The following is a 25,870-nucleotide window of genomic DNA, read 5'->3' on the forward strand; positions in this document are numbered from 1 at the left end:
TTTACACTATAAAATGTGGTAATACTCAGCATAAAATTTTTGGCTTTATCAAAATGCTAGGCTTCAATATTTTAACAGGAAATTAATTATTAATGATTAGAGGAGACAAATATACTCCATTTGTTTACAGCCACATCCCCTTCCCATTAAGTTTAGTATAGGATGAGAGACAAGCATACCATTTGTTTCTACCACTAAGTCAGTTCATAAGGGTAATTTAAAGAAAAAATAAATAAAACCACATGGCTGAACAAATATAGTTGTTATACAGGCAAGTTTGAAAAACATGGTCACTATGTCATCACTAATAACTAATTATGATTTTGGAATTAATCATCAGCTCTTCTGACACAGGTGTTCACCAAAATAGACAAGCAAGATACTGTTTATCCCTCGCAGAAGTAGAAATCAATATCTCTGTTCTGTTTATTTTTTTAATAGTGGTAATATCATCTTAAATTTGGGTAGCATCTTTAAAAAATATTCACATTTTTATCACGTTTTACCCTCATGACAAACCTATAATGTATACTGAAAGATCTAATTAATCTCATTTTAAAAATAAAGAAACAAATATAGAGAAGGAGTGTGACTTGTATAAGGTCAATGCCAAGGTACACCAGCACCAAATACATTTCCAGTTTAGCTCCACACCAAGTAGGACACAAAATGTTCCTACAAATGGCTTGTGTTTGTCGCCACCTGCTTCTGTCTATTGTCACCTTGGCCTGGCTCTGCAAAGCTGACTTGCGCTTCAGGCCATATCTCACTTCTACAACCAAAAGACGATGGAGTGAAAAAGATATAGTACTGATAAACATTCTGGACTAACGATCAGCAAACGTTTTCTGTAAAGGACCAGACAGCAAATACTTTAGACCTCACGGGTCATTCTGCTGTCATAGCAGAAAGGCAGCTATAAGCAATATGTAAACAAAAGGGTATGGCTGTGTTCTAATAAAACTTGATTTATAAAAACAGACAGTGGGCTCACGAACCATAGTTTGCCAACCCCTGCTCTAGACCTGCAGACTCTCTCAGAAGTGTGCAGAAAGGTATATGCTCAGGAGAGGAAGGGTGTCCTCTGACTGTATGACTTCTTAGCAGCACCACAAGGCCAGACTCTCATCAAACTACAGCATCTCACGTTCTGATACTTCATACAAACAATTTTATACCCTGCTACTTTGACTTAACCTTTCTTCCACTTTACCAGCTCGGGTGTCTGAGAGTATAAAACTTACATATCAGGTTATTTATTCTTTAATACCATCTAACATACCATCTAACATGATAATTTCCTACTAACTTCTAAGATTAGCTATACATGAAGCAATTTCCTTTTTTTTCTGCGGGGGGAAAAGGCATCTTTACTGAGTCTTCTGGACAATGAGTTTACCTATTGTTACGTATTCAGAAATAGCTCATGGAAAGGTCTGAAGTCCAAAGGCTAGATTAATCTAGGCTTTAGGGCAGCCTCCTTTCCTAAATTCAGACCTGAATAACCAATAAGTAGTGGTTAATCTCCAACTCTTTCCTTAGACCTGGAAGGACTTAGGAATCATCATATTAGACTTCTGAGCAAAGAAAAATGAACTATCATCATGCAGGATAGTAATCATTACTATAAATCATTAGTGCCCTCGTCACTTACAAGAGAAAACAATGCTAAATGCCTCTTCTGACCTTGAAGAGAATTAAGAAATGAACATTTTCCCAAAGGTACAATGATGTAATCTGTGGAACATGAGTTCTGAAGGCATGAGTAAAACTGAAGTTTCACCAGAACTTGCTTACGAGCACATGCACACACCCTCCTGTAACGGAGTATAACACTGGTGTAACAGTGTATAAAGTGGGCAAACACGTCAAGATCTGACCAAAGGTATCAGAACTCAGGTAACCAAATGCCAGAAGCCCATTAAGATTAAAAAAAAAAAAAAAAAAATTCTTATAACACACACTCAAAAGTTTCCTAAACAGAGCTGAAATTATTAAATAAGGAAAGAGTAAGCAGAACATATTTCAAAAAGAAGCATTACCTCAATTGGGTTAAATTTAACACTACTTATACTGTCGAATCCCCAGGTCATTGAACATATAGGACTTGTTCTTTGTTCATCCCAAATGTCTACTTGCTGTCCACATGTGGCAAAAACAGCTTCCTTCCAGTGATGATCAATCCCTGTATATACTGTCTTTAAAAGCAAAGATGTTGTTATAAATGGATCTATCATTAACATTTCAAATCTACATAATATTTTAAATAATACTCTCATTTTTTTTTTTTTTAAGAAAAAGTCCCTATTTACAAAGAAACTTCTTTGAAGCCTTTCCTTAAAGGAGGAAACAGTACCATAAAAGGTGAGGATTCTTATCACACCTTCTGGAAAAAACATTAACAGGGGATGTATTTAAATTTAAATACTTATCACTGAAGTAATCCTTAAATCATCATTGGGTATTTGAAGGACGTTGGAACCAATTAATGAAATGCAAAGGTAAGGTCTAAAACACTTAGTTCCACATTTAACACATGAAGTACTGATTCCCAGGCAGAAAAACAGAAACCAACAACTGGATTAAAATTTAGGGGGAGGAATAAAGCTGGCAAGGGTGGATGCTAATATTGGTAAAATCAATAAAATGTCATAAATTTTGATATCCACTTAAAAGATCTATTCAGGGCCAGATTAAAATTTGTCTTTGTACTATGTGGTAAAAAAAATGTTTGCAAAGCAAATAAGAGGGAAATATTTAGCCAATACTTTAGGCTTTTAAGAACTCTTAGCAGCATCTGCAGGCTTCCAATTGTTATTTATGAAGGCAAGTCTGACAAACTTTTCCATAGTAAGATTTAATCCCCACTACCACAAATATAGAGGTTAAGATGAAATATTTCAAAAATATTTGGAAATCCTGGAGAAAAGACATTTTACAAGAGGGAAACCAATTTTGTTTTAGGAATTACTGATTTGCCAATTATTTCCATCGTATACTCATGTCCCACCTCTATGTGCCTTTAAAAACACTTAATCTGGGGGCGCCTGGGTGGCGCAGTCGGTTAAGCGTCCGACTTCAGCCAGGTCACGATCTCGCGGTCCATGAGTTCGAGCCCCGCGTCAGGCTCTGGGCTGATGGCTCAGAGCCTGGAGCCTGTTTCCGATTCTGTGTCTCCCTCTCTCTCTGCCCCTCCCCCGTTCATGCTCTGTCTCTCTCTGTCCCAAAAATAAATAAACATTGAAAAAAAAAAATTTTTTTTAAAAAAATAAAAACACTTAATCTGAAAAGCAGAACTTAAATATATACCAACATGATACTGAAATGGCAAACTGATTTTTAAAATGCATATATTTTAAGATTAAATCGAACTTTAGAAGTTTGCTTAGTATCAAAATGTAAACATTATAAAACACAGGTAGGCCATATGATCTGAATTACACTTAAGCTATAACTAAACCATATCGCCTGATTTGCAGAATAATGTTGTAAGAAATATCAATGAGATTTATACGAAAAGCATCATATTATAATACCTCTTCACTGCCTAAGGGGTTCTTTCCAGTAAGACATTCTGAGTTTTGTGTAAGATCTATAATATAAATCAGAGAGAATCTGAAGCATTATTTTTCGTATAGATTTTCTCCCATGGACTTGCCACAGAAAATGTTTCACTGCATCCTTTAGCTAAACACAGAAACTGAACCCAATACAATGAATACCAAAGAACCATTCAAATTCTTCAGCTGCAAAGGACCTTAAACTGCATTAAATATTGCTTAAAAAAGGTCAATTATTGCAGGCTCAAGTCTCATTTACATCTTTTTTTTAAAATTAAAATTCTGAAATAATTTTAGTAAAACAGAAGGATTTTAATAAGCAAATATAAGTCAATTTTTTTTTGTACCTTTCCTAATATTGTATGCAACGGTTCCTCCTCTTCTCCATAGCCTGGTCCATCCATTTTCCACTGCTTCACAGTTTTGTCATCACCAACCTAGAAACATTTATTATTAAGATGATAATGGACAACTGTTATAAACTGTAAACATGCTAACATATACATCAAATGATAAACATCTCTATTTTAAAAAATACACATCCCATATACTTCCAGTATTGTATTTACTGATACATTAATATCCCAAAATGTTATAGTAAAGATTTATGACAAATACACACAGTACATAAAATTAAAATAAGACAGTGTGAGTAGAGCAAAAGGAGAGCATGAACAAAGGTCATAAGTTTGGCAAAAAAAAAAAAAGCATACTGTAAAAAAGATGGCATTTCAAATTAGGAAGAAAAATGAATTATAATAAAATGGTATTTTGATATCATGTTACTCATTAAAAAGTTTGAACCAATCTGATACGTGACATAAACATAAAATTCCAGGGGTGCCTGGGTGGCTCAGTTGGTTAAGTTTCTGATTCATGGTTTCCGTTCAGGTCATGATCTCACGGTTCATGAGTTCGACCCTGCATCAGGTTCTGTGCTGACAGCGCTTGGGATTCTCTCTCTCCCTCTCTCTCTGCCCCTCCCCTGCTTGTTCACGCTCACGAGCGTGCGTGTGCGCTCTCTCTCTCTAAAACCATTTTTAAAAAAGTTTTAAAAAGACTTAAAGAAATAAAAATAAAATTCCACATAATTTTAAATGTAAAAAATTAAATACAAAATATAAAGATACTAAACAGAAGTCATTTTTTTTAACCTTGGCATGGGTAAAGCACTTCTTTGCATGACATAAGATTCCACAAACCATCAACTCACTGGTTTTCAAGCCATGAAATGCAGACCTCTGAAGGAGCTTGAGAATTTTTCAGGGGTCCACAAGGTCAAAACTATTTTCATGATATTGTAAAGACACCATTTGCCTTTTCACTGAACTGACAGTTACGCAGATGGTGAAAAAGCCATGAGGAGTAGGACATTGGTGTCTTAGCCCAATCACAGCAAGGTAACAATGGTAACTTAGACTTGGGTATGTGGTAGATATATTCAAGATATTAAGTAAAAACTAAGCTGCAAAACAGAATGCACAATATAACTTAATTTGGGATTAAAAACATAAAATAATCATACGTAGGGTATAAACAATTGTATATATACACCAAACTACTAGGTTTCCCGAAAAGCAGAAATACAGGATATGTTAACTTTCTCATTTTTTACGTTTATGTTATATGCAATCTACATCTACTTCTTAAATAAAAATATTAACAAAAATATGTATTTATGTATGAGAGAGTATAAATTTAGCTCTTTCCTTACAGCAAATTCAAAAGGGAAACCCTTCCTGCAAAACAATTCATAGTGCCCATGATATCAGAATAGAAGGGTAATTAGGAGAGTTTTGGTACTAAGGTCAGACAGGAATTTCTTTTGTTGAGGATGCTAACAGAATCCTTAACATCCTTATAATAGAAAAAAGTATTTAGTAAGGCAGTATCTTATTTAGAAACCTGAATCTGAGCTACTGGCATCAGACCAAAACCTTAATTCTGGAAAGCCAATTCTACCGCGAGCTAGTTAAGATGTAATTTAGGCACCGAGGTCTTGGCCAATCTGGCTTGATCCAATGGAATATTAGTATTTATGGAAGACAAGATAAACTGTTTATTGAGAATTCCCACTCTAAAAACTGTTTCTTTCAACCAAGCTTCTCACAGCGTCCACAAGCTCAAGACCGAACTTCCTTGTAATTGACTAAGCTACTCTATACAATCTATTGAGTACAAGTCTTAGCAAATCATCAATCCTGAGAAAGGTTTAATAACATTTTGTAGAAATGAGGAGCCAAACAATATGTGCCTGGCCAGAATATCTTATCTCAAGGCTGAGCAAGCTAAAGAAAGACCTATTGGTGCTACAAATTGGGGTATAGTAGATATTATGAAATTTAGGTAATAAAGATTTACCTTTTGCAACATTGTAGATTAAACATTTTTTGAAACACTAAGTGCTGAAATTCTGCCAGCAAGCAGTTTTCACAGGTCTTATCCCTAAGCAAACATTACTTTAAGATATCCGAAGAAAGGGAGTAAATAATGAATATGAAACATCTTTCACCCTTTACTCATTTTAGGCACTCAAAAAAAAAAAAAAAAAAAAAAACCACAAAAAAACCCAGCCAGTAAATCCTCTGGGATATTAAACTAATCGATATATTCAGAAGAATAACTAACTGGATGCTAGCTGTGGTCAGTTTGCTCCAACTTCCCGTGCAATTCCTTCTACAACATATGGTATACAAGGTCATAAAGCTTGTGTAAAGCTCTTTAGTGAAAAGCACCTGAATTTCCTGCGAAGTAGCTTATTTTGGTTTTTGACAGCAAGTAAGTTTCTCCCTAAACCAAAACCAAAACTTTTAACATTAACACCTATTCTTAATGCTGCTACATAGAACAACAAAAAGTCCACTTCTTCTTTCACACAACACTTTCAAATATTTAAAGCTTTCCCAGAAGTCATCTCTTCCCTTCACTACTCCTTTCCATCTGGCCCTGGCACCCAGCATGCTACTCAAGATTTACAGGGCTGGTTAGTGTGTATGTATACATCAAATGCCATACATATACGTATACAAATGTCAGAACTTCTGAAAGCATAGACACCAAATTGCCAACAGTGTGAAAACTGAAAGATTAGAATTACGGGAACTTTAACTTTCTATTTTTTATAGGTTCATGTTTCTAAAATATTTCTTTGTCTTCATCCTCATCATTCTTTGTAGTAGTTCACACAACCAACGACCCTTTCCTCCTGGGACATTAAGCTCATTTCCAGGCTCTTCTAGCTTTCTGGCTACTCCCAGAGTTCTCCCACTTCCTAGAGGCAGGCTTTCCCCAAGGTTATTTCTCTGACATTTCTGTATGTCTGTATTTTCCCTGCCACTTTTCCCTAATAATACCATTCCATGGCCTCAATCATTATCCCTTTTTGATGAGACCAAGTTTAGTTCTGACTTCCCTCCTGAACTCCAGACCTTTATCTAGAAGGGTCTGACAGACCTCTTCACTCAAATAGGCCATTGCAGTCCAGTTCATCCATCATGCCATATCCTTCCCATTCCCACTCTCCTCCTCTAAAGTTTCTGACACTCCTGACTTCTCCATTTCTGGAAGGAAGACCAATCTTCCTAAGCACCCCTCAGTTGTCAAGTCTGTCAAACCTCCAAAATGTTTCTAAACCTAACAACTACTTTCTATGATTTTCCCTCCCCAGCACGGATTCCTTATTGCTTACTCAAATTATTAAGACAGCCTGTAAACTGATCACTTACTGCTGTCAAATTAATTATCTCAAAGCACAGCTTAGATTCTGTCATTCCTATTATAAAACTTTCAGTGAAATTGAGCAGATACTTGTAGGCCAATGTTTATAGTATCATTATTCATAAAAGCCAAAAGGTGGAGACAACCTAAATGTCCACTGATAGATGGATAAACAAAATGTGGTATATATGTATAATAGAATGTTATTCCATCTTAAAAAAGAAATTCTGATACCTGCTACAACATGGATGAAGACATTATGGTAAGTGAAATAAGCCAGACACAAAAGGGCAGCTATTATTTAATTCCATTTATGTGAGGTACTTAGAATAGTCATAGAGACAGAAAGTATGATAATGGTTACCAAAGGCTGGAGGCAGAGGGGAATAAGGAGTTATTGCTTCGTAAGTACAGAGTTTCAGTTTCGGGAAGATGAAAAAGTGGTGACGGTTGCTTAATAATGTGAATGTACTTAATGCCACTGAAATGTACACTTAAAAATGGTTAGAATATAAACTGTACCTCATGTGTATCTTAACCACACGCACAAATCCTTCAATAATTTACTATCTGACAAAATAGAAATTACTGATTCCCAACCCTAAAAATCTTCCAGAGAAAACCAAACTATATTTTTAGAATCACCTTACATTAATCCCACTTCTCAATGTTCTATGGAATGTTAGTTAAATAACATGTTAAATAATCATTTATTAAAAAAATAAAAAACTTTGGAGAAGACTGGAGTATACATAAAGAAAAGAGGACTTTTCAAAGTTTTAAAATTTATTTTGGGTTGTGAAACTTCAAACGCCTCATGGAATAAAGGAACTCAGAAAACATTAAATCAGTCTTATACGTGTTGAAAAGAGTTAATGACTTAATTGCATCATACTTACAGTAAAGAAAGAAGTCCCACAAAAGCGAGTACATATTCCTCGTACAAAACCCTCATGGGCTTGTATCGTACGGATACATTTTCGTTTAGTCAAGTTCCAAATTCTAACCTATGATAGAGCATACCAGGAAATTTCCGTGAACTATAAACATAAAATGTTCAGGCAGAGGCATACTACATTCCAAGAAAAATAAATTCAACACTGAAAAAGCTATGACTCACTCCACCAGACTGCTAAAAACAAAATCCTCCAGTTTAAAATACTGCAGTGCATATGGATAAGTATATCAACAAGCAGAAAATTCAATCTGTTAAGTACTCTTGTTGATTCTAATTTAAAGTGTTTCAAAGCTTTCTCTTCTTGCCAAAGTGGAAATAAGTGTTGAATCATTAATAACATCCTCTGTGAGAAAAAAAAAACAACCCTCACAAAACGTTTACTACTGTAAACATGCTTTACTGTTTACTGTCAAACTGAGCATTCAGCTGCTACATTTCTAATTTCTGAGGTTTAGATGAGAAACCACTGTAGTAATTCAAACACAATTCATTCTTGAGAATTAACAGAAAATAGGACAAAAAAATGAAATCGAACCAATTAAAATCCACCATAACACGAAACTGAAGAACATCTGTAACATAACTATTTTTAATTTAAAATATCAGTGTTTGAAATGACACTTGCCTCTCCATCACATGCCCCAGAAAGGACAGTAGCCAGGCTCTTTGGGTGCTTTGCCAAGCAATTGACTCCATCTCGGTGACCATCCAGGGAAGCAAGGAATGGTTTTGCAAATACCCGTTCCAATTTGGTAGCATTTAAAGCTCTTACATACTCTCGCGGGACTTCAAAAGGATGTAAGGTAGGATCATAGTTTCTTGGAACTGAAATAAAAATGACTCCTCTTAATAAAACAGTTCACTTTTAATATTTCCTATGGCCTTCCTCAGGTAATCATTCAATTTGCTATCCACTAAGCCTTTGTTAGGAACACTGTTCTATACCTAGCACTGTGAAAAATACAAAAATAGATGACCTTTCACTCAGAAACCTTTCAGTAAAAAACTACGGGAAAAACATGGAAGGCATACATCTTGCAGAATAATTAGACCCTATAGATACCCTCAGCTTTTCCTTTCACAAGTCTTACTACATTCTTTAACTGCGTTGTAAACCTTTCATGGACAGGGATTCCACTACATTCCTCACTTTACTCCTTATGTGTTGCACAGTGCCTGGGACAAAACAAACGCATGATAAATGTTTGCCCAACTGAGCTCTACGTTCCTTTTGAGGCAGGAAACACAACTCATCTCCAGTGCTAATCACTGTGATAGGCACACAGTGTTATGATTATGATTGTAGTTACTATTTACTGAACACTTCCCACATGTGTTTACTTACTTAAAAAACAGTTTACAATGTACAAGGCATCGTTCCAAATACTGTATATTAACTCACTTAATATCCAGACCCTATGGGTTAAGTCCTATTACTATTTCTTATTTTACTGATGGGGAAATTGAGGCATAGAGAAGTAACTTGCCTATGAAATGATGAAGCCAGGATTCAAACCAAAGCAGGCTGATTTCAGAATTGGTGTTCTTAACTATTATGCTATGCTGCCAAACAGGTTCTCAGTTAATAATTGTGCTTAGGAAATAATTCTAAGCCCACGTGTCTAAAAAGCGCTTAATGTTTAAAAGTAAGTGCATCTTTGGGGCACCTGGGTGGCTCAGTGGGTTAAGCGTCCGGCTTTGGCTCAGGTCATGATCTCGCAGTTTGTGAGTTCGAGTCCCGCGTCGGGCTCTGCGCTGACAGCTCAGAGCCTGGAGCCTGCTTCAGATTCTGTGCCTCCCTCTTTCTCTGCCCCTCCCATGCTCATGCTCTGTCTCTCAATAATAAATATTAAAAAAATAATAAAAAATAAAAAAAGTAAATGCATCTTCTTACCCCACAACTTCACCTTGTCATTTTTTTCTGACTCCCTGTTAATGGTACTATATCTAACATTCAGTCAAAATTTACAAGGAAATAACACCTAAATAAGAATGAAAGAATAAAAAAAAGGTAACAAACGTCTTCCTTGATTTATGTTTCACAGAGCTCCAATGCTTCTATTTTTCCATTTTGCTATTAAAACTTCCATCAGAAACTATAAAGAAATAAGAAGATACTATAGAAAGTAAAACCCTTAATAACATCAGATGACTAAAAATCTCCTCATGTGGAGAGTCTATGACCAGCCAATCACTTACTCATTCCTCCATTTATAAACTTACAAAGCAACCACTATGTGCCAGGTGCTGTCTAGGCACAGTGGGTATAGAAACAAATCGGATTCTTCCCTTCTATGCAAACTCAGTGTGATGAAAAAGATCACCAAAATAATCATCGTGAGACAATGTGATACGTACACACTCTGATGTCAGCACGAAAATATGTGATAAAAAGCACAGAAGAAGGGTGCTTTAAATGGAAGGGGCTACCACGGGAGATAAATATGGAAAGACTGTTGTTCAGAGAAAGGAGCTAGTGTAGACTGAGAAAGCGTGTGTGCCACAGCAAGCCTGAAAGAGAAATGTCGGAAATGCACTCAGATCTGCAAGAGTAAATGTAAGCTACTTGCAAGAAAAGTAGTGACTAGTGAAAGGAAGATGGAACCAGACGTTCAAGGAATAGGGATGATGTCCAGGTGACATAACCTAATTTGCATTTTAGAAATATTACTACCTTGATACTTAACCCATAAACATCTTGTGAGAAGAGACCACATATTCCCCTCTCAGCATTATTCATATATATGTTGGATAATCTCTACTATTCAATCAAAATAACAAAGTATCGTCCCAGCCTCATCTTCTATGGTTTATCCCCCTTACTCAAACTGATGACACGGCCCTTCTCGTATGCTTTACCTTTATTCCCGCCTGAAGGCCTTTGCACCTGGTATTCTCTTTACACATGGTTGGTCCCTTGTCATTTAGATACGATCCGCTATAAGATCAGTAAATAAGACCAGTAAATAAGATCAATTTACAGACCAGTAAATTTACAGACCAGTAAATAAGATCAAAAAAGAAGCCTTATTAATTTCATTTTAGCCATTCACGCATCAAACTTCTTCACAAGCATTAAGAAAACTTGATGGCTTCAAGTTTCACCTTTGTCTCTTCCACATTTAGAAGTATGTAATTTTGACGAAAGAGATTTAAAAAAGCCTATCAAACCCTTGAATCTACGAGTTTGGCTGTCAAGTTCCACTTCTCAACAACTGGAGCCAGAAACATCGGAGCAGCCGCTGGAAGGGGGAAGGCGGAAGTATTCCAGACATAACCAACTTTCCCACGTACCACTAGAAAAAGTTCTTCAAAAAGAGCCTTAAGGAGAAATTATCCGCTACTCAGTCCCGCAACGGCCTTATCTGCACTAAGTTTGCCTTGGCAAAAGGGAACAGGGAAAGAAAGAGACTGGAGCGTCAGTCTTCACCCAGCTTTACTCGGTGGAAGCCGAGTCCAGACTGAAGGCTGGTGACTCCCTAACTTGTCTCACCTCTTTGTAAGTCCAGCTTGGTTTCGCGGACATAGTTGTCCGGGTTCCGGCTCAGCATCTTCACCTTCATTTTGGCGGCTAGGTGTGCCCGACTCCGAGCCTTTCCTCCAAGTTTGGGTTACCCCCGCCTCCTCCGGCACATGCTACTTCCGCTTCTTCTAGACTACTTCCTGTCATGTGACTTCCACGGAGGGGAAGCCAGCCCCCTCCGCAGCACCCTGCGGCGCGCCGTAGTTTTGCTGACAAAGGTTGGTCCGAGGCGGTTTCTCTGCAGTACTCTCGCGTCCGCGTCCCTCGGCCAGAAACGGCAGCGGATGGGGGCGGGGCGGGGACTTGGCGGAGGACGGCGCCCCGCCTCCTTCGCTCTCTCCGCTGGCGTGACGTGCTGCCCTGCCCCTCTCACGCTAGCTCTGCGTTGGGGTCTCTCCGCTTAGTTACCACGTACTTGCGCCCGTCCCGGAAGTGGGCTGGCCTCCCCCTGAGGTTTCTGCTTCTAAGGGGCGACCGTCGCCAAGGTGGCGGTCACTGCATCCCGGCCCACCTCCGCGGCCCTGGGCGTGGTATCAGCGAGCCCTGGGACTATGACGGGTCAGGGCCAGTCGGGATCAGGGTCGTCGGTGTGGAGCACGATATTCCGCCACGTCCGGTACGAGAATCTGGTAGCGGGTGTGAGCGGCGGGGTTCTGTCCAACCTCGCGCTGCACCCGCTTGACCTCGTGAAGATCCGCTTCGCCGGTAAGAGGCCACTCAGACCCCGGGCTCCTTATCCTTGCTGGTATCCCGAACTGGGTGATAAAAGCGCAAAAGGAAGCCTTGCTCCCCCCTGCCTCCTTCATACTACCAGGCGAGCGTTAAAGAAAATGCTGTTCTGGCTCACCTGGAACTAGGTTTGAGGAAGGGGAGCGTGGGAAAGGGATCGGGCCGCCGTCGTCCCGCTCCCGGAATCTAAGGGATGGAGAGCAGGGGTAGAAAAGCCTGAGACAAGTTCATATTGGGTACGATGCGGGACTCAACGCCTGATTTGTAAAATAAGAAAAAGATTGTCACGTTTTAGGGCTTAGACCTCACACGTGCAAATCATTCACCCTTGGAGGTACTTTGAAATCTTAAGGTAGCCACGTGTTTGGCAGTTGCGGAACCGTTGCTTAGAGTAGGGCGTAATCTTCAGCAGGTGCTTAGGAATAGGTTTGGGATAGGATTCTCTTGAAGGTTTTTGGTGTTTTATAGTGTGGTACAAGATCCTATGAAGGAATAGTTAGCTCGAATCCAAATACTGTGTTTTAAATTTACGTTTCTTGAATTAAGTGCATTGAGTTAAGTGAATCTGAGTTTTTGCAAAGTACTTGAGAAGTTAAACTCAACAGTAAATTCTGGAGGAGATAGTTTCAGAGAAGGTCTTGATAACTACTGGGAAACTGTTTTCTGACGTTTGGTTTTCTTACTGCTGCAAGTTCTGCCTTGAGAATTAGGTCTGCAGAAGTGGTTCATCTTCAAGAGTCAGAACAGTAATACGTATTGTTCTTTTAATATTTGTCGACCGCTGTATGGAATACAAAGTACTTAAAGTTCTTGTCCTCAGGGAACTTACAGTGTAAATTATAGCCTTGAGTCTTAGTCACATAAAAGATAATTCTAGACAACCTGAAATCAAGAGCAAAATGGAATAAATCCAAATATGAGTAGACTGTCAAGAAAATTATAGATTGCTGATGGCCATCTGTATGGGTCCCATTAGATCTTGAGGTTCCACGTAGAAAGACTGATAATTTGATAGCTGGAAAGAAGCCATTCTATGAAGGAGAGTCAGTGAAAATTATGGAGTATACTCCCTAGAAGAAAACCCAGAAAGGCATGTAACTTCCATGGAGTTTGTGAAGTGTGCACAAATAAAAATTATAACAAGTAACATCCATTGAGCATTTACTAAGAGCAAGGCAATGAACTTAAAGTTTTTAGTAAATTCTCTGATTTACTACTCTGAACAACCCTGTGAATCTATTATCCCTGTTATACAAATGAAAATAATAGAAGTTGACTAACTTGCTGAAGTCACAAGTTTATAATGGTAGCTGTGGGATTTGAGCCCAGGCAGTCTAATTCTAGAACCCTTTGACTCTTAACCATTCACCATTCTACTTCTAAGAATTCCAAGTAGACAGTGGCTTGAACATGAAGAGAAGAATTTTGGACATGGCTGTAGGCTTGTATGACTCGGTGTCTCTAGGGTTTTGTCTAGGAGAAGAGGTGACAGTTGAAATGATCATGGAGGAGTACTGTTGGCTTGGTGAGTTTAAGATTGTGCTGTGAAGAAGATTGTGCATGAAGAAAGGGGATTCATGGTGTCTGAAAAGATCGGTAACCTTCCCATTTCGGGGAAAGTCTTAGGAGACCAGTGTGGCCAAGATTGACAGGTAAGATAATTGAGATTAGATGGGAAGACAAAATTAAAGATCTAGGAGTCAAAGAACTTTGCCATAATAAAGTGTGAAGTGGTGATAGAAAAGGAAAATTTAGGAAGATGAATCAAAATAGTTGATTTGCCTATGTACATGTAGTATTGCAAGACCCAGTAGCTTAAACTAATACTTCCTGAATGTTTGCTAGGCATGATTTTAATGGCTTTATATTTATTAACCCATTGTAATTTTTAGAGATAGGTTCTGTTATTTTTCCCATTTTGTGGATGAGCTAACTCAGCCACAGAGGAATCAAGTAACTGACTCAGGGTCACAATGTTAAGTTGCAGTGGAAGGGGGCTGCAAAGGAAATTTGGTGGCCCGAGAAAAAAGAGAAGAAAATCAGGAGAGTGTGGTGTAAAAGTAGCCCACAAAAGTATGTTTAGGAGGTAGACAGTCGTAGGTGCTACTAAATGGTTGGTGAGAAAGAGAGGACTCCCCAAGTGCTCTTTGGGGCACTTGCAGTAGTGGGGTGGAGACCCAAATCAGATTTCAGTGGATTGGGAGGGACACAGTTCAGACTGTAACAGGTTCTTGCCCTACTTTCCAGCCAAATTTCCTACCATCCCTTCTCTCCACCAGCTGTATACTGTAGCTATACCAAGTCCCTAATGTTCTCCCGAACGGTGCCAGGCACTGTGGTGCTTCCTTGAATTTACACCAGCTCTTGCGCTTGTCTAGAGATAAACCTTTCTCTCCTTTCCCCAAAGACAAGTTTCTCATCAATCTTCAAGGCTCTATGCTAACGTCTTCTCTCTCATTTTCCCCGTCACTCGACTGCATGTCCCCGGTTCCTTCTGTACAGAACATTTATTTGTGTTTCTTCTGTAATCCTGTAGCACTTCATTTACCATAGTGCTCATAACTTTGCCGTGCTGTTGCTGCTCTGTTTTGTCTTGAAGACTGTATCTGACCTCAGGGTCAGGATTTGTGTCCTACTTAAGTTTATATTGCCCCTTTGCCTGGCAATATAAGGAGTCAATAAATAGTTTTTTTTAAATAAAATAATATGCGTACAAATGAATGTTTTTCATGTTTAAAGATTTGTCCCTAACTAGGGTAGATAAGATTATAGTATCGGGGTAAGTATAAGGTACAGAATAGTGTTGCCTATTACTGAGACTAAAAAGTCTTACAAATTAAGTGACTTGTCAAAATAATGAAGAAATCAGTGGTTCATACCTATGAAAAGGCAAAGATGGGTTTTTTATGGTTTTGTTTTTTACCTCCAGAGAGAAATTATGTTGTGACTTTATTATTTAAAGGAAATGGAAAGGTACTTAGGAAAAAAATTATCAGAAGACTGAAAGAAGTGAAATTCAAGGGAAGCATCAGAAAGATTATGAAATACACAGCCAAACATTTCCTGAGAGCTAGTCCCTCTGTTACTTGCTTTTAAATTTGTATAAACTTCTCAACAACCTGTGAGTTAGGGGATATTTATCCCCATTTTTTTTTTTTTTTTAATGAAGATGCTATAACTCAGATTAAAATCGTGTAGCTAATTAGGGAAGTTAGATCTCAAACCCAGGTCTCCTGACAAAGCCTCGTGTACTTTAATCTCATTTCATGGTGTAACATTATCAGGTTAATGATGAAAGAAATTGGCTTTTCTCCCTTTCCCTGGTAATGGCAAACAGTGATTCTCAGCCAGACTCCATTATGCACAATGAAGTAGTAGCAAAGGGGACAGTGAACTGGGCATACTTTTACGTGGCTAGAGGACTGTTATTTGTATAAGCTTTCTAGAGGGCGGTTTCAGTATGTATGTGTAACTTTTGACCCATATTAATGCCCATTCTAATAGTTAATTCTAAGGATATAGCAGTTTGTATGAAATGTTACACAGCATATTCACTAGAGACCTCTTAATAGTAAAAAAGTGAGAACAACTTTCAGGTCAACTAGGGGAATGATTAACCAAATGATAGGGTATCTATGAGAGGGAAAACCATCATATCATTTTTAAAAATCTTTTGGAGGCCTATTTAATAACAGGAACTCTCACAATATACTCTTGAGTGAAGAAAAAAGCAGTATGCAAAACTATATATAGTAAAATACCAGTTTTATAAAAATATTATCTAGATTATAAATTTGACATTCTCTTTCATTCCATTTCCATGTAGGAAACAGAAGGCACATTCAAAATAAGATAATTCTGGGGCATGGGGGTGCTTGAAAAGACTATTTACAAAGATATGAGATTATAGCAGAACCACTGGGAATACTGCAATATTCTGGAGCTAGAAAGAGCTTGGGCTGTTGCCACCTGAAGGGCCAAAGGTCAAAGGGAGAAAGTCATTGAGGGAGGGCCACCTTGAGAGGAGCCGTGACTGTCAGTAGAGAAGTTCAGTCCAGGGGTGCCTGGGTGGTTCAGTTGGTTATGCGTCTTGAATTTGACTCTTGATTTTGTCTTAGGTCATGATCTCACAGTTCGGGAGGTCGAGCCCCTCATGGGGCTCTGCGCTGAGAACGCAGAGCCTGCTTGGGATTCTCTCCCACCCCCTCTCTCTAAATAAATAAATAAACGTTAAAAAGAGTTTTCTTCTGAATTTACCTCCTTAATATGACTGTGTGATGTCTATGTTTATATGTGATTCAGGGCTAGAACTTTCCTCTCACCTAATTTTGTGCCTTTACTGCAGTGAGTGATGGATTGGAACTGAGACCAAAATATAAAGGAATTGTGCATTGCTTGACTACCATTTGGAAACTTGATGGACTACGGGGACTTTACCAAGGAGTAACCCCAAATGTGTGGGGTGCAGGTTTATCCTGGGGACTCTACTTTTTCTTGTGAGTAGATCTGGGAGATTTTACAGTATTAAAAAGAAACTTTGGGGGCGCCTGGGTGGCGCAGTCGGTTAAGCGTCCGACTTCAGCCAGGTCACGATCTCGCGGTCCGGGAGTTCGAGCCCCGCGTCAGGCTCTGGGCTGATGGCTCAGAGCCTGGAGCCTGTTTCCGATTCTGTGTCTCCCTCTCTCTCTGCCCCTCCCCCGTTCATGCTCTGTCTCTCTCTGTCCCAAAATAAATAAACGTTGAAAAAAAAAAAATTTAAAAAAAAAAAAAAAAAAAAAGAAACTTTGTTTTTAGTGATTTTACATTTCAGTTGATGAAGCAAGATGAGTCCTTTAATCAGTTTCTTTGAATGGGAAGGCTCAGAAAGAGCACAATGTTCATTTCATTCTCTGTCAGCTATTATCAGAGGCATTTGGTCTGGAAGGAAGTTCTTAATAGGAAGAACGTGAAAGGGTGAGATGGAGAAATGCTCTTACCTACAGAAGCCACTTCTGTGAGTTGAGTTCAGGAAGATGCCTTACCAAGATACTTCGGATTCCTGATGAAGTAAGAAAGCCAAGGAGGACAGGCCTTGGGGTCCCCATACCAAGAACACATACCAAGGGAGCTGCCTCTTGGGAACAGAAAGTAAAAAGCCAGTGCCTGGCTAAAAGAGTTTGAGGCACATCCCATCTTGCCTCTTAACTTGATCTGCACCATCATCTTCCCTCCTCCATCATTTCCTTCCTCCCTCACCTGTCAGGTCTCCTCACCATCCTCATGTCCATTGCAGAAGCCACTGAAAGCACCCGTGACAGGTCCATTGAGCTTAGTGAGTGTGCCCGAGTGTGGGCATTCCACAGATGCCTCTAATAATTTGAAACTGAATCCAGGAATGGAGAGGCTTTTCTTTGTTTTAATACATGGCATTTTTAAGAGAACATCAATACCTGGTATATCGGCCTTTTTCTCTTTTGTGTTACATATTCTACTTTCCCTCCAATAATTTTATGGCAGTATGCAAACCACAACCTGAAGATATTTTTAAGTGAATGCAAAGTAAAATTTAACCTTCGTATGGTTAAAAAATGTATTTTTCTTCAGTTCTAAGACAAACCTAGATGTGAAACTATACATACAAAATTTCTTCTTTTATGAATTTGGAGTTGTGTAGGCTCTCTAAAGAGAGTTTCTAAGGACAAGCCCTATGAACGTAAGGTGTGTGTAATGAGAATTTCTTATAAAAGTATGCTTGTTTCATGTTAGAATGGTATTGGTAAAGTTTGGAAGGCTTTTTGTAGCTGAAGTCTTCCCAGAGGAAAATGGAAATTGGAGCTAGAGAGAATAGGCTGATTCGACTTCTCTGCTGAGAAACATTGGGTGGTCTCTCGATTTTCTGCCAAGTAAAGCCCAAATGTCAGTGTGCCACTCAGGTGTGATTCAATTTTACATCTTCTCCCTCCACCCTTATTATAACCTTTGCTCATGTTCATCTGTTTCCCTGTTGAAACTACCCATCTCCATGCCCGGCAAGTGCCACCTCCCACACAAGCCTTCTGTGATCTCAGCCGTAGTTTCTCAATCTCTTATGACACCGTCTGTGTTGTCTTTATTATGATTACTTGTGTTCTGCTTATGGTCCTTGTAGTCTGCTCCATAGTCCCTGAACATATCGTTTTGTCTTGTGTGCCCAATTGCCTCACCACTGCTACAGCCTTCCCCCTCCCAGTTTTCCTATTGTTTTTCTTAATTGATGAGTACATGATGAAAATATTTTGCCTGTGTAGTGCTACCCATATACATTTGCAGGAAGGGGTGGCAAACTCTTACGGTAAACCATTTCCAGCAAATCCACTCTTGAAACTGTGCTTGCCTTGGGCATGGACGTTTACTTTTGGGGTACTGCTGTTAAATTACACACATTTTCAAACAGACTTTACTGCTTTGTGATACCTATTCAAATATTTATCAAACTGCTCATGTTTAATTCTTTTAGTTACAATGCCATCAAATCATACAAGACAGAAGGAAGAGCTGATCGTTTAGAGGCAACAGAATACCTCGTCTCGGCTGCTGAAGCTGGTAAGGCAGTGTGTGAAATATAAAACATCAACTTTTTTTATTTTTGAGAAAGAGAGTGCATGCAGAGGACAGGCAGAGAGAGAGGGAGACACAGAATCCGAAGCAGGCTCCACTCTCCGAGCTGTCAGTACAGAGCCCGATGTGGGGCTCATACCCACAAACTGCAAGATCATGACCTGAGCCAAAGTCAGACTCTTAACCAACTGAGCCACCCAAGTGCCCCTAAAACATTAACTTCTAACTTGATTTTCACTTTTGGTTTTTGTTCTATTTGCCTTTTCCCCCCTTTGAACAGTAGAGTTTAATTATGCTTATCTATCTAATCAGTTATCACATGGAATATCTTAGAAAGCAACTGTTCTTATTGGTTACTCTGGACAGATTGCAAGAATTTTAGTTATCACAAAGGAAGTAAAATTTAGAAAAGTTACGACTTCCTGATAGTTTAAGATAATTTGGTATATTTTCTTCGGTTAAAGTATAATTTCAGTTTTTAAATTAGACAGTTTAGTACCCTTGTTTAACTGCCTCATGGATGTGTAATATTTCAAAGAGAGAAGCAAAGTAGGACTCATGTCTTTATAACTCATACTTTGACACCTTACTTACTGATAGCTCTCGTCCGAAAAAAATATCATTTTGAATACCTAGCTGCTAGCACAGACCTGAATTACCATGGGACTTAATAAATGATGAATAACGGACTATTGAGGAAACTCAGCAAATGGAAAACTTAACATATACAAAATTGTCACTTTCTGTAAAGAATGTAAAATTTATTTTATAGTTCTTTAATTTTTGAGATGCGTAGCTACTTTGAATGGATTTGAGGAGGGCTGTGGGAAAGTCGGGGTGGATATGTGTGCACATGCAGAGATTATTGAGGTATTGGATTCCTGGTCCTTTTCCCCTGATCATCAGCCCATCTGGGTCATACCATATCCTTCTCCTAAATGTTTATATCTGCTGTCAGAGTCTGATTCCCGGGACTTTCATTGTTTCTCTACTCCAGGCTGTATTGGTTAAGAGCCAGGATGTCTCTGCTGTCCTCAACACCTCAAAAGGAAAGCATTTCACATTTCCAGCTCCCTTTTAATCTACTTCCCACTAACTGAGGAACTTTTTCTGACCACCAAAACTATGGCTACGCTTTAACCCTAAGACTGTGCCTCAGAGACTTGATCTCACTGTTGTAGGTACAGCCCCTGGGCAACCCCATTGTTTATAGTACTGGACTGTCATTAATCTGGATTGTCACAAGTGGCAAAGTACCTGTATGCTGAGTAATCTTATTTAAATTTGGTTTTAGGAGCCATGACCCTCTGCATTACAAACCCATTATGGGTAACAAAAACTCGCCTTATGTTACAGTACAATGGTGTTGTTAACTCCTCACAACGACAATATAAAGGAATGTTTGATACACTTCTGAAAATATATAAGTATGAAGGTGTGCGAGGATTGTATAAGGTAATGACTTATCAATATATTTTGGATAACCCAACACTGTAACTTCCCTTGGCTCTATTGTCTGAGTTCTGAAAAACCTGTAGTCAGTCCCAAAAAGGGACCAGACTCAGGCAAGAAGCAGTTGAATGAAAACTGAAATTCTGGTTTATATAATATGGAAATTGTACTTTCATCTGTTTATCCTCCTTACCGTAAGGTATGTTATCATGACCCTGGTGGGTGCGAGAAGGCCTGTCTAAAATTTGGACAGTAACCATTCACTAAGTCACACATCACAGTCACTCATTCCTTACTACCCTCCCTAGAAACTGTGGTCCCTTGGGAACTTGCTTGGTGCTTAGTTGTTGTGTGTGTGTGTGTGTGTGTGTGTGTGTGTGTGTGTGTGTGTTTATTGTTCCCTGATGAAGTCTTGGGGTGATAGGGGGGTTCATGGGGTCCGGAGCTGATGGCCAAGAAAGAATTCTTCAAGAAGTCTTTGGTGCAAAAAGGTGATTTTATTAAAGTGTGGGGACAGGACCCATGGGCAGGAAGAGCTGCATTGGGGTTGTGGGGGGTGACCATTTTATGGAGTTCAGGGAGATAAAGTCAAGAGGGAGTTTCCAAAGAGACTTTCACATGTTGAAGACTTGTCTAGCTAAGGTTATATTTCCCTCCAGCAAGGCATTAACATTAAGACAGTAGGGATTCTTGGACTTTAGGCCTTTGATGGGATTGCCTTTTTCTGGTAAACTGGTGGAGATTCTTACCAGTTTAACCATTTGTTGTTTGTCCTTTCTTGTTTTTGGGAAGCCTGGAGTGTCCAAGGAATATCACACATGTCCCACCTGGAACGGGGGATGGGGGGACGGGTACTAACTTGTACTTTGCCCTCAGCTTGCCTCATACTCCTTCATCATTCCCTTTAGGGATTTATTCCTGGGCTGTTTGGAACATCACATGGTGCCCTTCAATTTATGGCATATGAATTGTTGAAGTTGAAATACAACCAGCATATCAATAGATTACCAGAAGCCCAGTTGGTAAGATGGTTCTTTAAAAAAAAGGATATCATTGGGGCGTCTGGGTGGCTCAGTCGGTTAATCATCTGACTTCAGTTCAGATTGTGATCTCATGGTTTGTGAGTTTGAGCCCCACGTCAGGCTCTGTGCTGACAGCTCAGAGCCCGGAACCTGCTTTGGATTCTGTGTCTCTGTCTCTCTCTGCCCTTCCCTCGCTAATGCTCTCTCTCTCTCAAAAATGAAAAACGTTAAAAAAAAATTAAAAAAAAAGATATCATTTACTTTTGTAGGCATTTAATAGATGCAATTTTATCACGTTTACTTTGGTAATGTTGCTATGATGATGACTACCACTAATTTAATTTATAGTTAAATATTTTATGGGCAAATGACACACAAATATTAATAATAAAACCCCTTATTTGCACAGAGCTTGTGTTGAGGGGGAAACCATATTTTTCACTTAAAGATCCATTTACATGTTTTCCTATATAATTTTTATTTCTGTATTTTTAAAGAAATCCTGTTTTAAGGAAAAACAAATGTTTTGTGTTGTCATTTTAGAGCACAGTAGAATATATATCTGTTGCAGCACTATCGAAAATATTTGCCGTGGCGGCAACATACCCATATCAAGTTGTGAGAGCTCGTCTTCAGGACCAACACATGTTTTACAAGGGCGTGTTGGATGTAATCACAAAGACATGGAGGTGAGAGCATGCGGTATATCAGAATGGCTCTTAGGAGGTACCTTGCATATCTCAGAATCTCTTGTTGCTGTTAGTTTTATAGTAAAGGCCAGCGTGCTGTGGTGAAAACACGGCTGGTGGCCCCTGCTTTTCCATTTCCCATTTACTACATATAGAAAGACAGACTTAATCTCTCTGAGGCTTGATTTCTTCGTTTGTAAATTTAGAATATCTAGGCTGACAGGGTTGCTGTAAAAATCAAATGAGATCTGTGCGACAAATTAATAAAATTTAGTGGTTATAAAATACTTGAATGGCATTGAATGAATATAGGAAGTCATAAAAAAAACGTAGTTTAATGCAATTAAGCTGCTACTTGACAATAACTTGCAAATACTTGTCTCTGTGTATTAAGGAGGTTCTTGTTCTTCAGCATGTAGATAAACGTTTATAGGTAGATATCCCCATGTTTCTCTTTAAAAGGCCAGAGCAGAATATTTAGAATGTTTAAATTTAGTTCACTGAATATTTATCGAGAACCCAAGTGACAAGTTCCTACTCTAGGCATTAAGGAAATAAAGTTTTATTTTGTGGGTGCTATATTTAGTGTTGTCTGCCATTTATCTAAGCTGTAAGATTGTTAATGCCTATATTAGATCAGCTAATACTCTTGCATGTTTATACATTTAGAGACATTTGAAAGATTATCATTAAAGCACTTCTCAGTTTTGAAGTGTCCCTACCCTCTCTTCCCGAGTCAGTCCACGGAAGGAATGTAAAATGGCTCATAAACTACCTTGCTTCAGGATGTTGAAAACATGGACTACAGTCACAGGGAGGTTTGACTGCTGGTTCCATGCCATATGTCAATTAAGCGTTTGTGTCTTCAGGCCAGCTATGTAGGAAATTAAGCATTTATCTATGTTTCCTTTTAAAGGAAAGAAGGCATCGGTGGATTTTACAAAGGAATTGCCCCCAATTTGATTAGAGTGACCCCAGCCTGCTGTATTACTTTTGTGGTATATGAAAATGTCTCACATTTTCTACTTGACCTCAGAGAGGAAAAAAAAGTAAGCTAGAAGAAGATCATCTCAATTCGTCTGCTTAATGCAGCAGTTGCTCCTTTGTGTTTGAGGTATAAACCTCAGAAGAATGCTGCACAGCAACATGGTTCATAATGGAAATTGGTGTATAATCATTAGAAGTCAAAGAACTGCTAAGACTTTGCAATGTTGTTTTGCTCTTTGCCTTCCCCATATGTTTGGGACTTGGCTACCTCTGCCAGAAATGGCTCCCATCAACATGACAGTAAAACTGACGTCAAGTGGAGAATTTCACAAATTTCTCTATTTTAGTGTTCAAGTAGAAGCTGATCACAGCATTTGCTAAATGGATTAGATGAATGTGCTTCTTTTTGTGAACTCATTTGCCTGGATTGGCTTTAAAATCAATCTGTGTGCAATAGCAAGAAAATGGCTTCTGAAAAGAATTGTCGCTGTTTCAAGAGTAAATTGAACTTTAAGGATTTGCTGGAAAAATTGTTGCTTAAATCCAGACCATTTTTGAATTGAGAAATTTTGGTGAGAGGAAAAAAAAACACCACCACCGTAAACGTGCGTTAGTTTAAATTCAGTTGGAATGTTCTAACTAGGGAAATTTGAGACGTATATACTTCTCTTCATTTGAGAAATATATTTGTTGTCATTCTGTCATTAATTTTTTCCCTGGGGGCTCTTCCATAGTTTAAAATGTAATTGTGGATCCAGTTATTATATTTTTTGACATTGGTACTTGGTGTTTCTTAAACTTAACAAAATCTGAACTCAGATGCAGCTGTGTCTGCCCTTATTTAGAATATTTGGCTGTAAGTCACTAATTGGCTATAAATCACTAATAGATCACCTCACACACATACTGGAATGATTGGGATCTGTATGTTGAGAAACTGTGTGGAAATGGGAAACTTTAACTTCTTATTTCAACTATGAGATGTATGGGTCCAGATCCCAAATAAACGATTAGTCTAGATTAGTTGCTCATATTCAGGTTTAAATACAGATTACACTAATGGCCATTATTGATTTAACTTTTATGAGTCATTATAAATATCTATAAAAGCCTGTCCCCAAAGGATGCCAGAATAATATTTTTATTTATCATAAACTTCTATGAATGCTGTTGCACTTCCATCTAGTTGTAAATAAAACATTGTGGTTTTCAAAGCCATATTTAAATGGTTCTTTGAAGATAGGTCTATTTTTTATATTTTGAAAATGGCATTGTTCTAAAAATGTGGAACAGTAAGTAATTGTATTTACTATAATCTCTTGTAACATGCACAGAAATACTTTATAAATTAAATGTGATGTATTTTTCATCCTTCTGGGTTTACTACTATAATTCATCTGAATTCCTGACGTTAGTCCCTATACAAAATACTGGCTGCAGTTGCTGTTTGGAATTTTAGAGGTAGTGCCATTATTTGAATGCTTCTTGTGTACCCCCAAATTAATAAAACATAATTTCTGTCTTCTAAGAGCATATAAGTTTGCAGAATAAATAAATAAGTGTTAAATAACTCCAACCCTAGATGAACGGGCAAGATTTCTACAAGGCCCTCTAAGGGTTCTGAGAAAAGAGAACTCATTCAACAACAAATCGTAACTGAGTTCTTGCTCTGTGCCAGGTATGTTACCAAGCACTGAAGACACAGCAGGGAATAACCCAGACAACATTCCTGCCCTTAGGGAATTTTCCTTTTAGTGTGAGTGACAGAAAACAAATATATGCATAGTATAGTTTCAGATATTAAATGCTATAAATAGAACTAAAACAGTTGGGAATAGTGTTGCTATCTTAGGATGGTTAGAGTAAGGAAGGATCTCTTTTGAAGGGTAGTGTTTGAAACATTTTGAAAGAAGTGAGGAAAGCAAACCACTATGAGATAGAGGAAACAGTCTTCTAGGCAGAGAAAATAGGAAATACAAAGGCCCTGAGGCAGGAATTAATTTGGCTGGAGGGAAGGAGTGAGGTTAGGGTGGCCCACACTGTGTGGTGGAAAAGAAATGCAGGATTGGCTTCAAATTTCAGCTTTCCCCTTTGCTGTTTGGCCTCAGGCCAATAGTTCACCTCTCTGTCTCAAGTTTTCTCATATGTAAAATGGTGATTTGATTTGTTCCTTTGTGAATAAGGAGGATATAGGATGCTTGGGCTAGTGATTTATTGAGAGAGTGCTCTTAAGAGACTCTAGAAGATGAGGAAGAAGTTTATCATCACCCTGACCCTATGGGACAATGCACTATGTGTTGGACCACAGAGGTTGTCCTGCCCTGAGGTGAGAGCCTGGGCTATTATGTTCTTACATCAGGCAGAAGAGGGGAGGCTAGGTCCCTTTCCTCAGTCGAGAGCAATCCTCCAAAATAAGGTGAAGGGGAGGGGACAGCTGTTAACAGCTGGGATATGGGTGCACCATCCCTGTAAAAGGAATTTGGTGGGTCAACAGCATCTACAAATGAGGCTATTAAAAGTATGTAGCTCATAGGATTATTGATCAGATTAAATGGATTAATCCATGTAAAGTGTTTAGCAGTGTCCCTGGGCCAAAAAACATTAGCATGGGCCAGATCTTCTAACCCATGGTCTGGGGTTTAGATTGTGGGGGAGAT

General features: G+C 38.6%; 2 protein-coding genes across 2 annotated transcripts in view; one reads left to right on the top strand and one right to left on the bottom strand.

The window, feature by feature from the left end:
* Positions 1–11,898, bottom strand: part of DCAF13 (DDB1 and CUL4 associated factor 13) — a 28,925-nt gene extending 17,027 nt beyond the window's left edge. The window contains exons 1-5 of the mRNA XM_030303940.2: positions 11,729–11,898; positions 8,861–9,060; positions 8,177–8,284; positions 3,908–3,997; positions 2,043–2,198 (exon numbers count right to left, since the gene is read on the bottom strand). Coding sequence (XP_030159800.1) covers positions 2,043–2,198; positions 3,908–3,997; positions 8,177–8,284; positions 8,861–9,060; positions 11,729–11,798 — 624 coding nt within the window. The 5' untranslated portion in view covers positions 11,799–11,898. The remainder of the gene's footprint in view (positions 1–2,042; positions 2,199–3,907; positions 3,998–8,176; positions 8,285–8,860; positions 9,061–11,728) is intronic.
* A 106-nt stretch (positions 11,899–12,004) lies between these two features.
* Positions 12,005–25,870, top strand: SLC25A32 (solute carrier family 25 member 32). The gene is made up of 7 exons (XM_030303941.1): positions 12,005–12,463; positions 16,833–16,983; positions 18,963–19,048; positions 20,358–20,518; positions 21,424–21,537; positions 22,081–22,226; positions 23,143–25,870. Exons 1-7 carry the CDS (start codon positions 12,310–12,312, stop codon positions 23,282–23,284), a joined length of 954 nt encoding a protein of 317 aa, XP_030159801.1. The 5' UTR covers positions 12,005–12,309; the 3' UTR covers positions 23,285–25,870.

Source organism: Lynx canadensis, chromosome F2 (genome assembly GCF_007474595.2).
Source record: "Lynx canadensis isolate LIC74 chromosome F2, mLynCan4.pri.v2, whole genome shotgun sequence".
In the NCBI taxonomy this organism is placed as follows: domain Eukaryota; kingdom Metazoa; phylum Chordata; class Mammalia; order Carnivora; family Felidae; genus Lynx; species Lynx canadensis.

What these genes read in the sequence shown, in the direction of transcription:
- SLC25A32 (XM_030303941.1), top strand. Translation starts at nt 12,310, where the DNA reads ATGACGGGTCAGGGCCAGTCGGGATCAGGGTCGTCGGTGTGGAGCACG. An exon ending in CGTGAAGATCCGCTTCGCCG is followed by an intron (nt 12,464 to 16,832) that starts GTAAGAGGCCAC and finishes CCTTTACTGCAG; the next exon opens with TGAGTGATGGATTGGAACTG. An exon ending in CGTCTCGGCTGCTGAAGCTG is followed by an intron (nt 19,049 to 20,357) that starts GTAAGGCAGTGT and finishes ATTTGGTTTTAG; the next exon opens with GAGCCATGACCCTCTGCATT.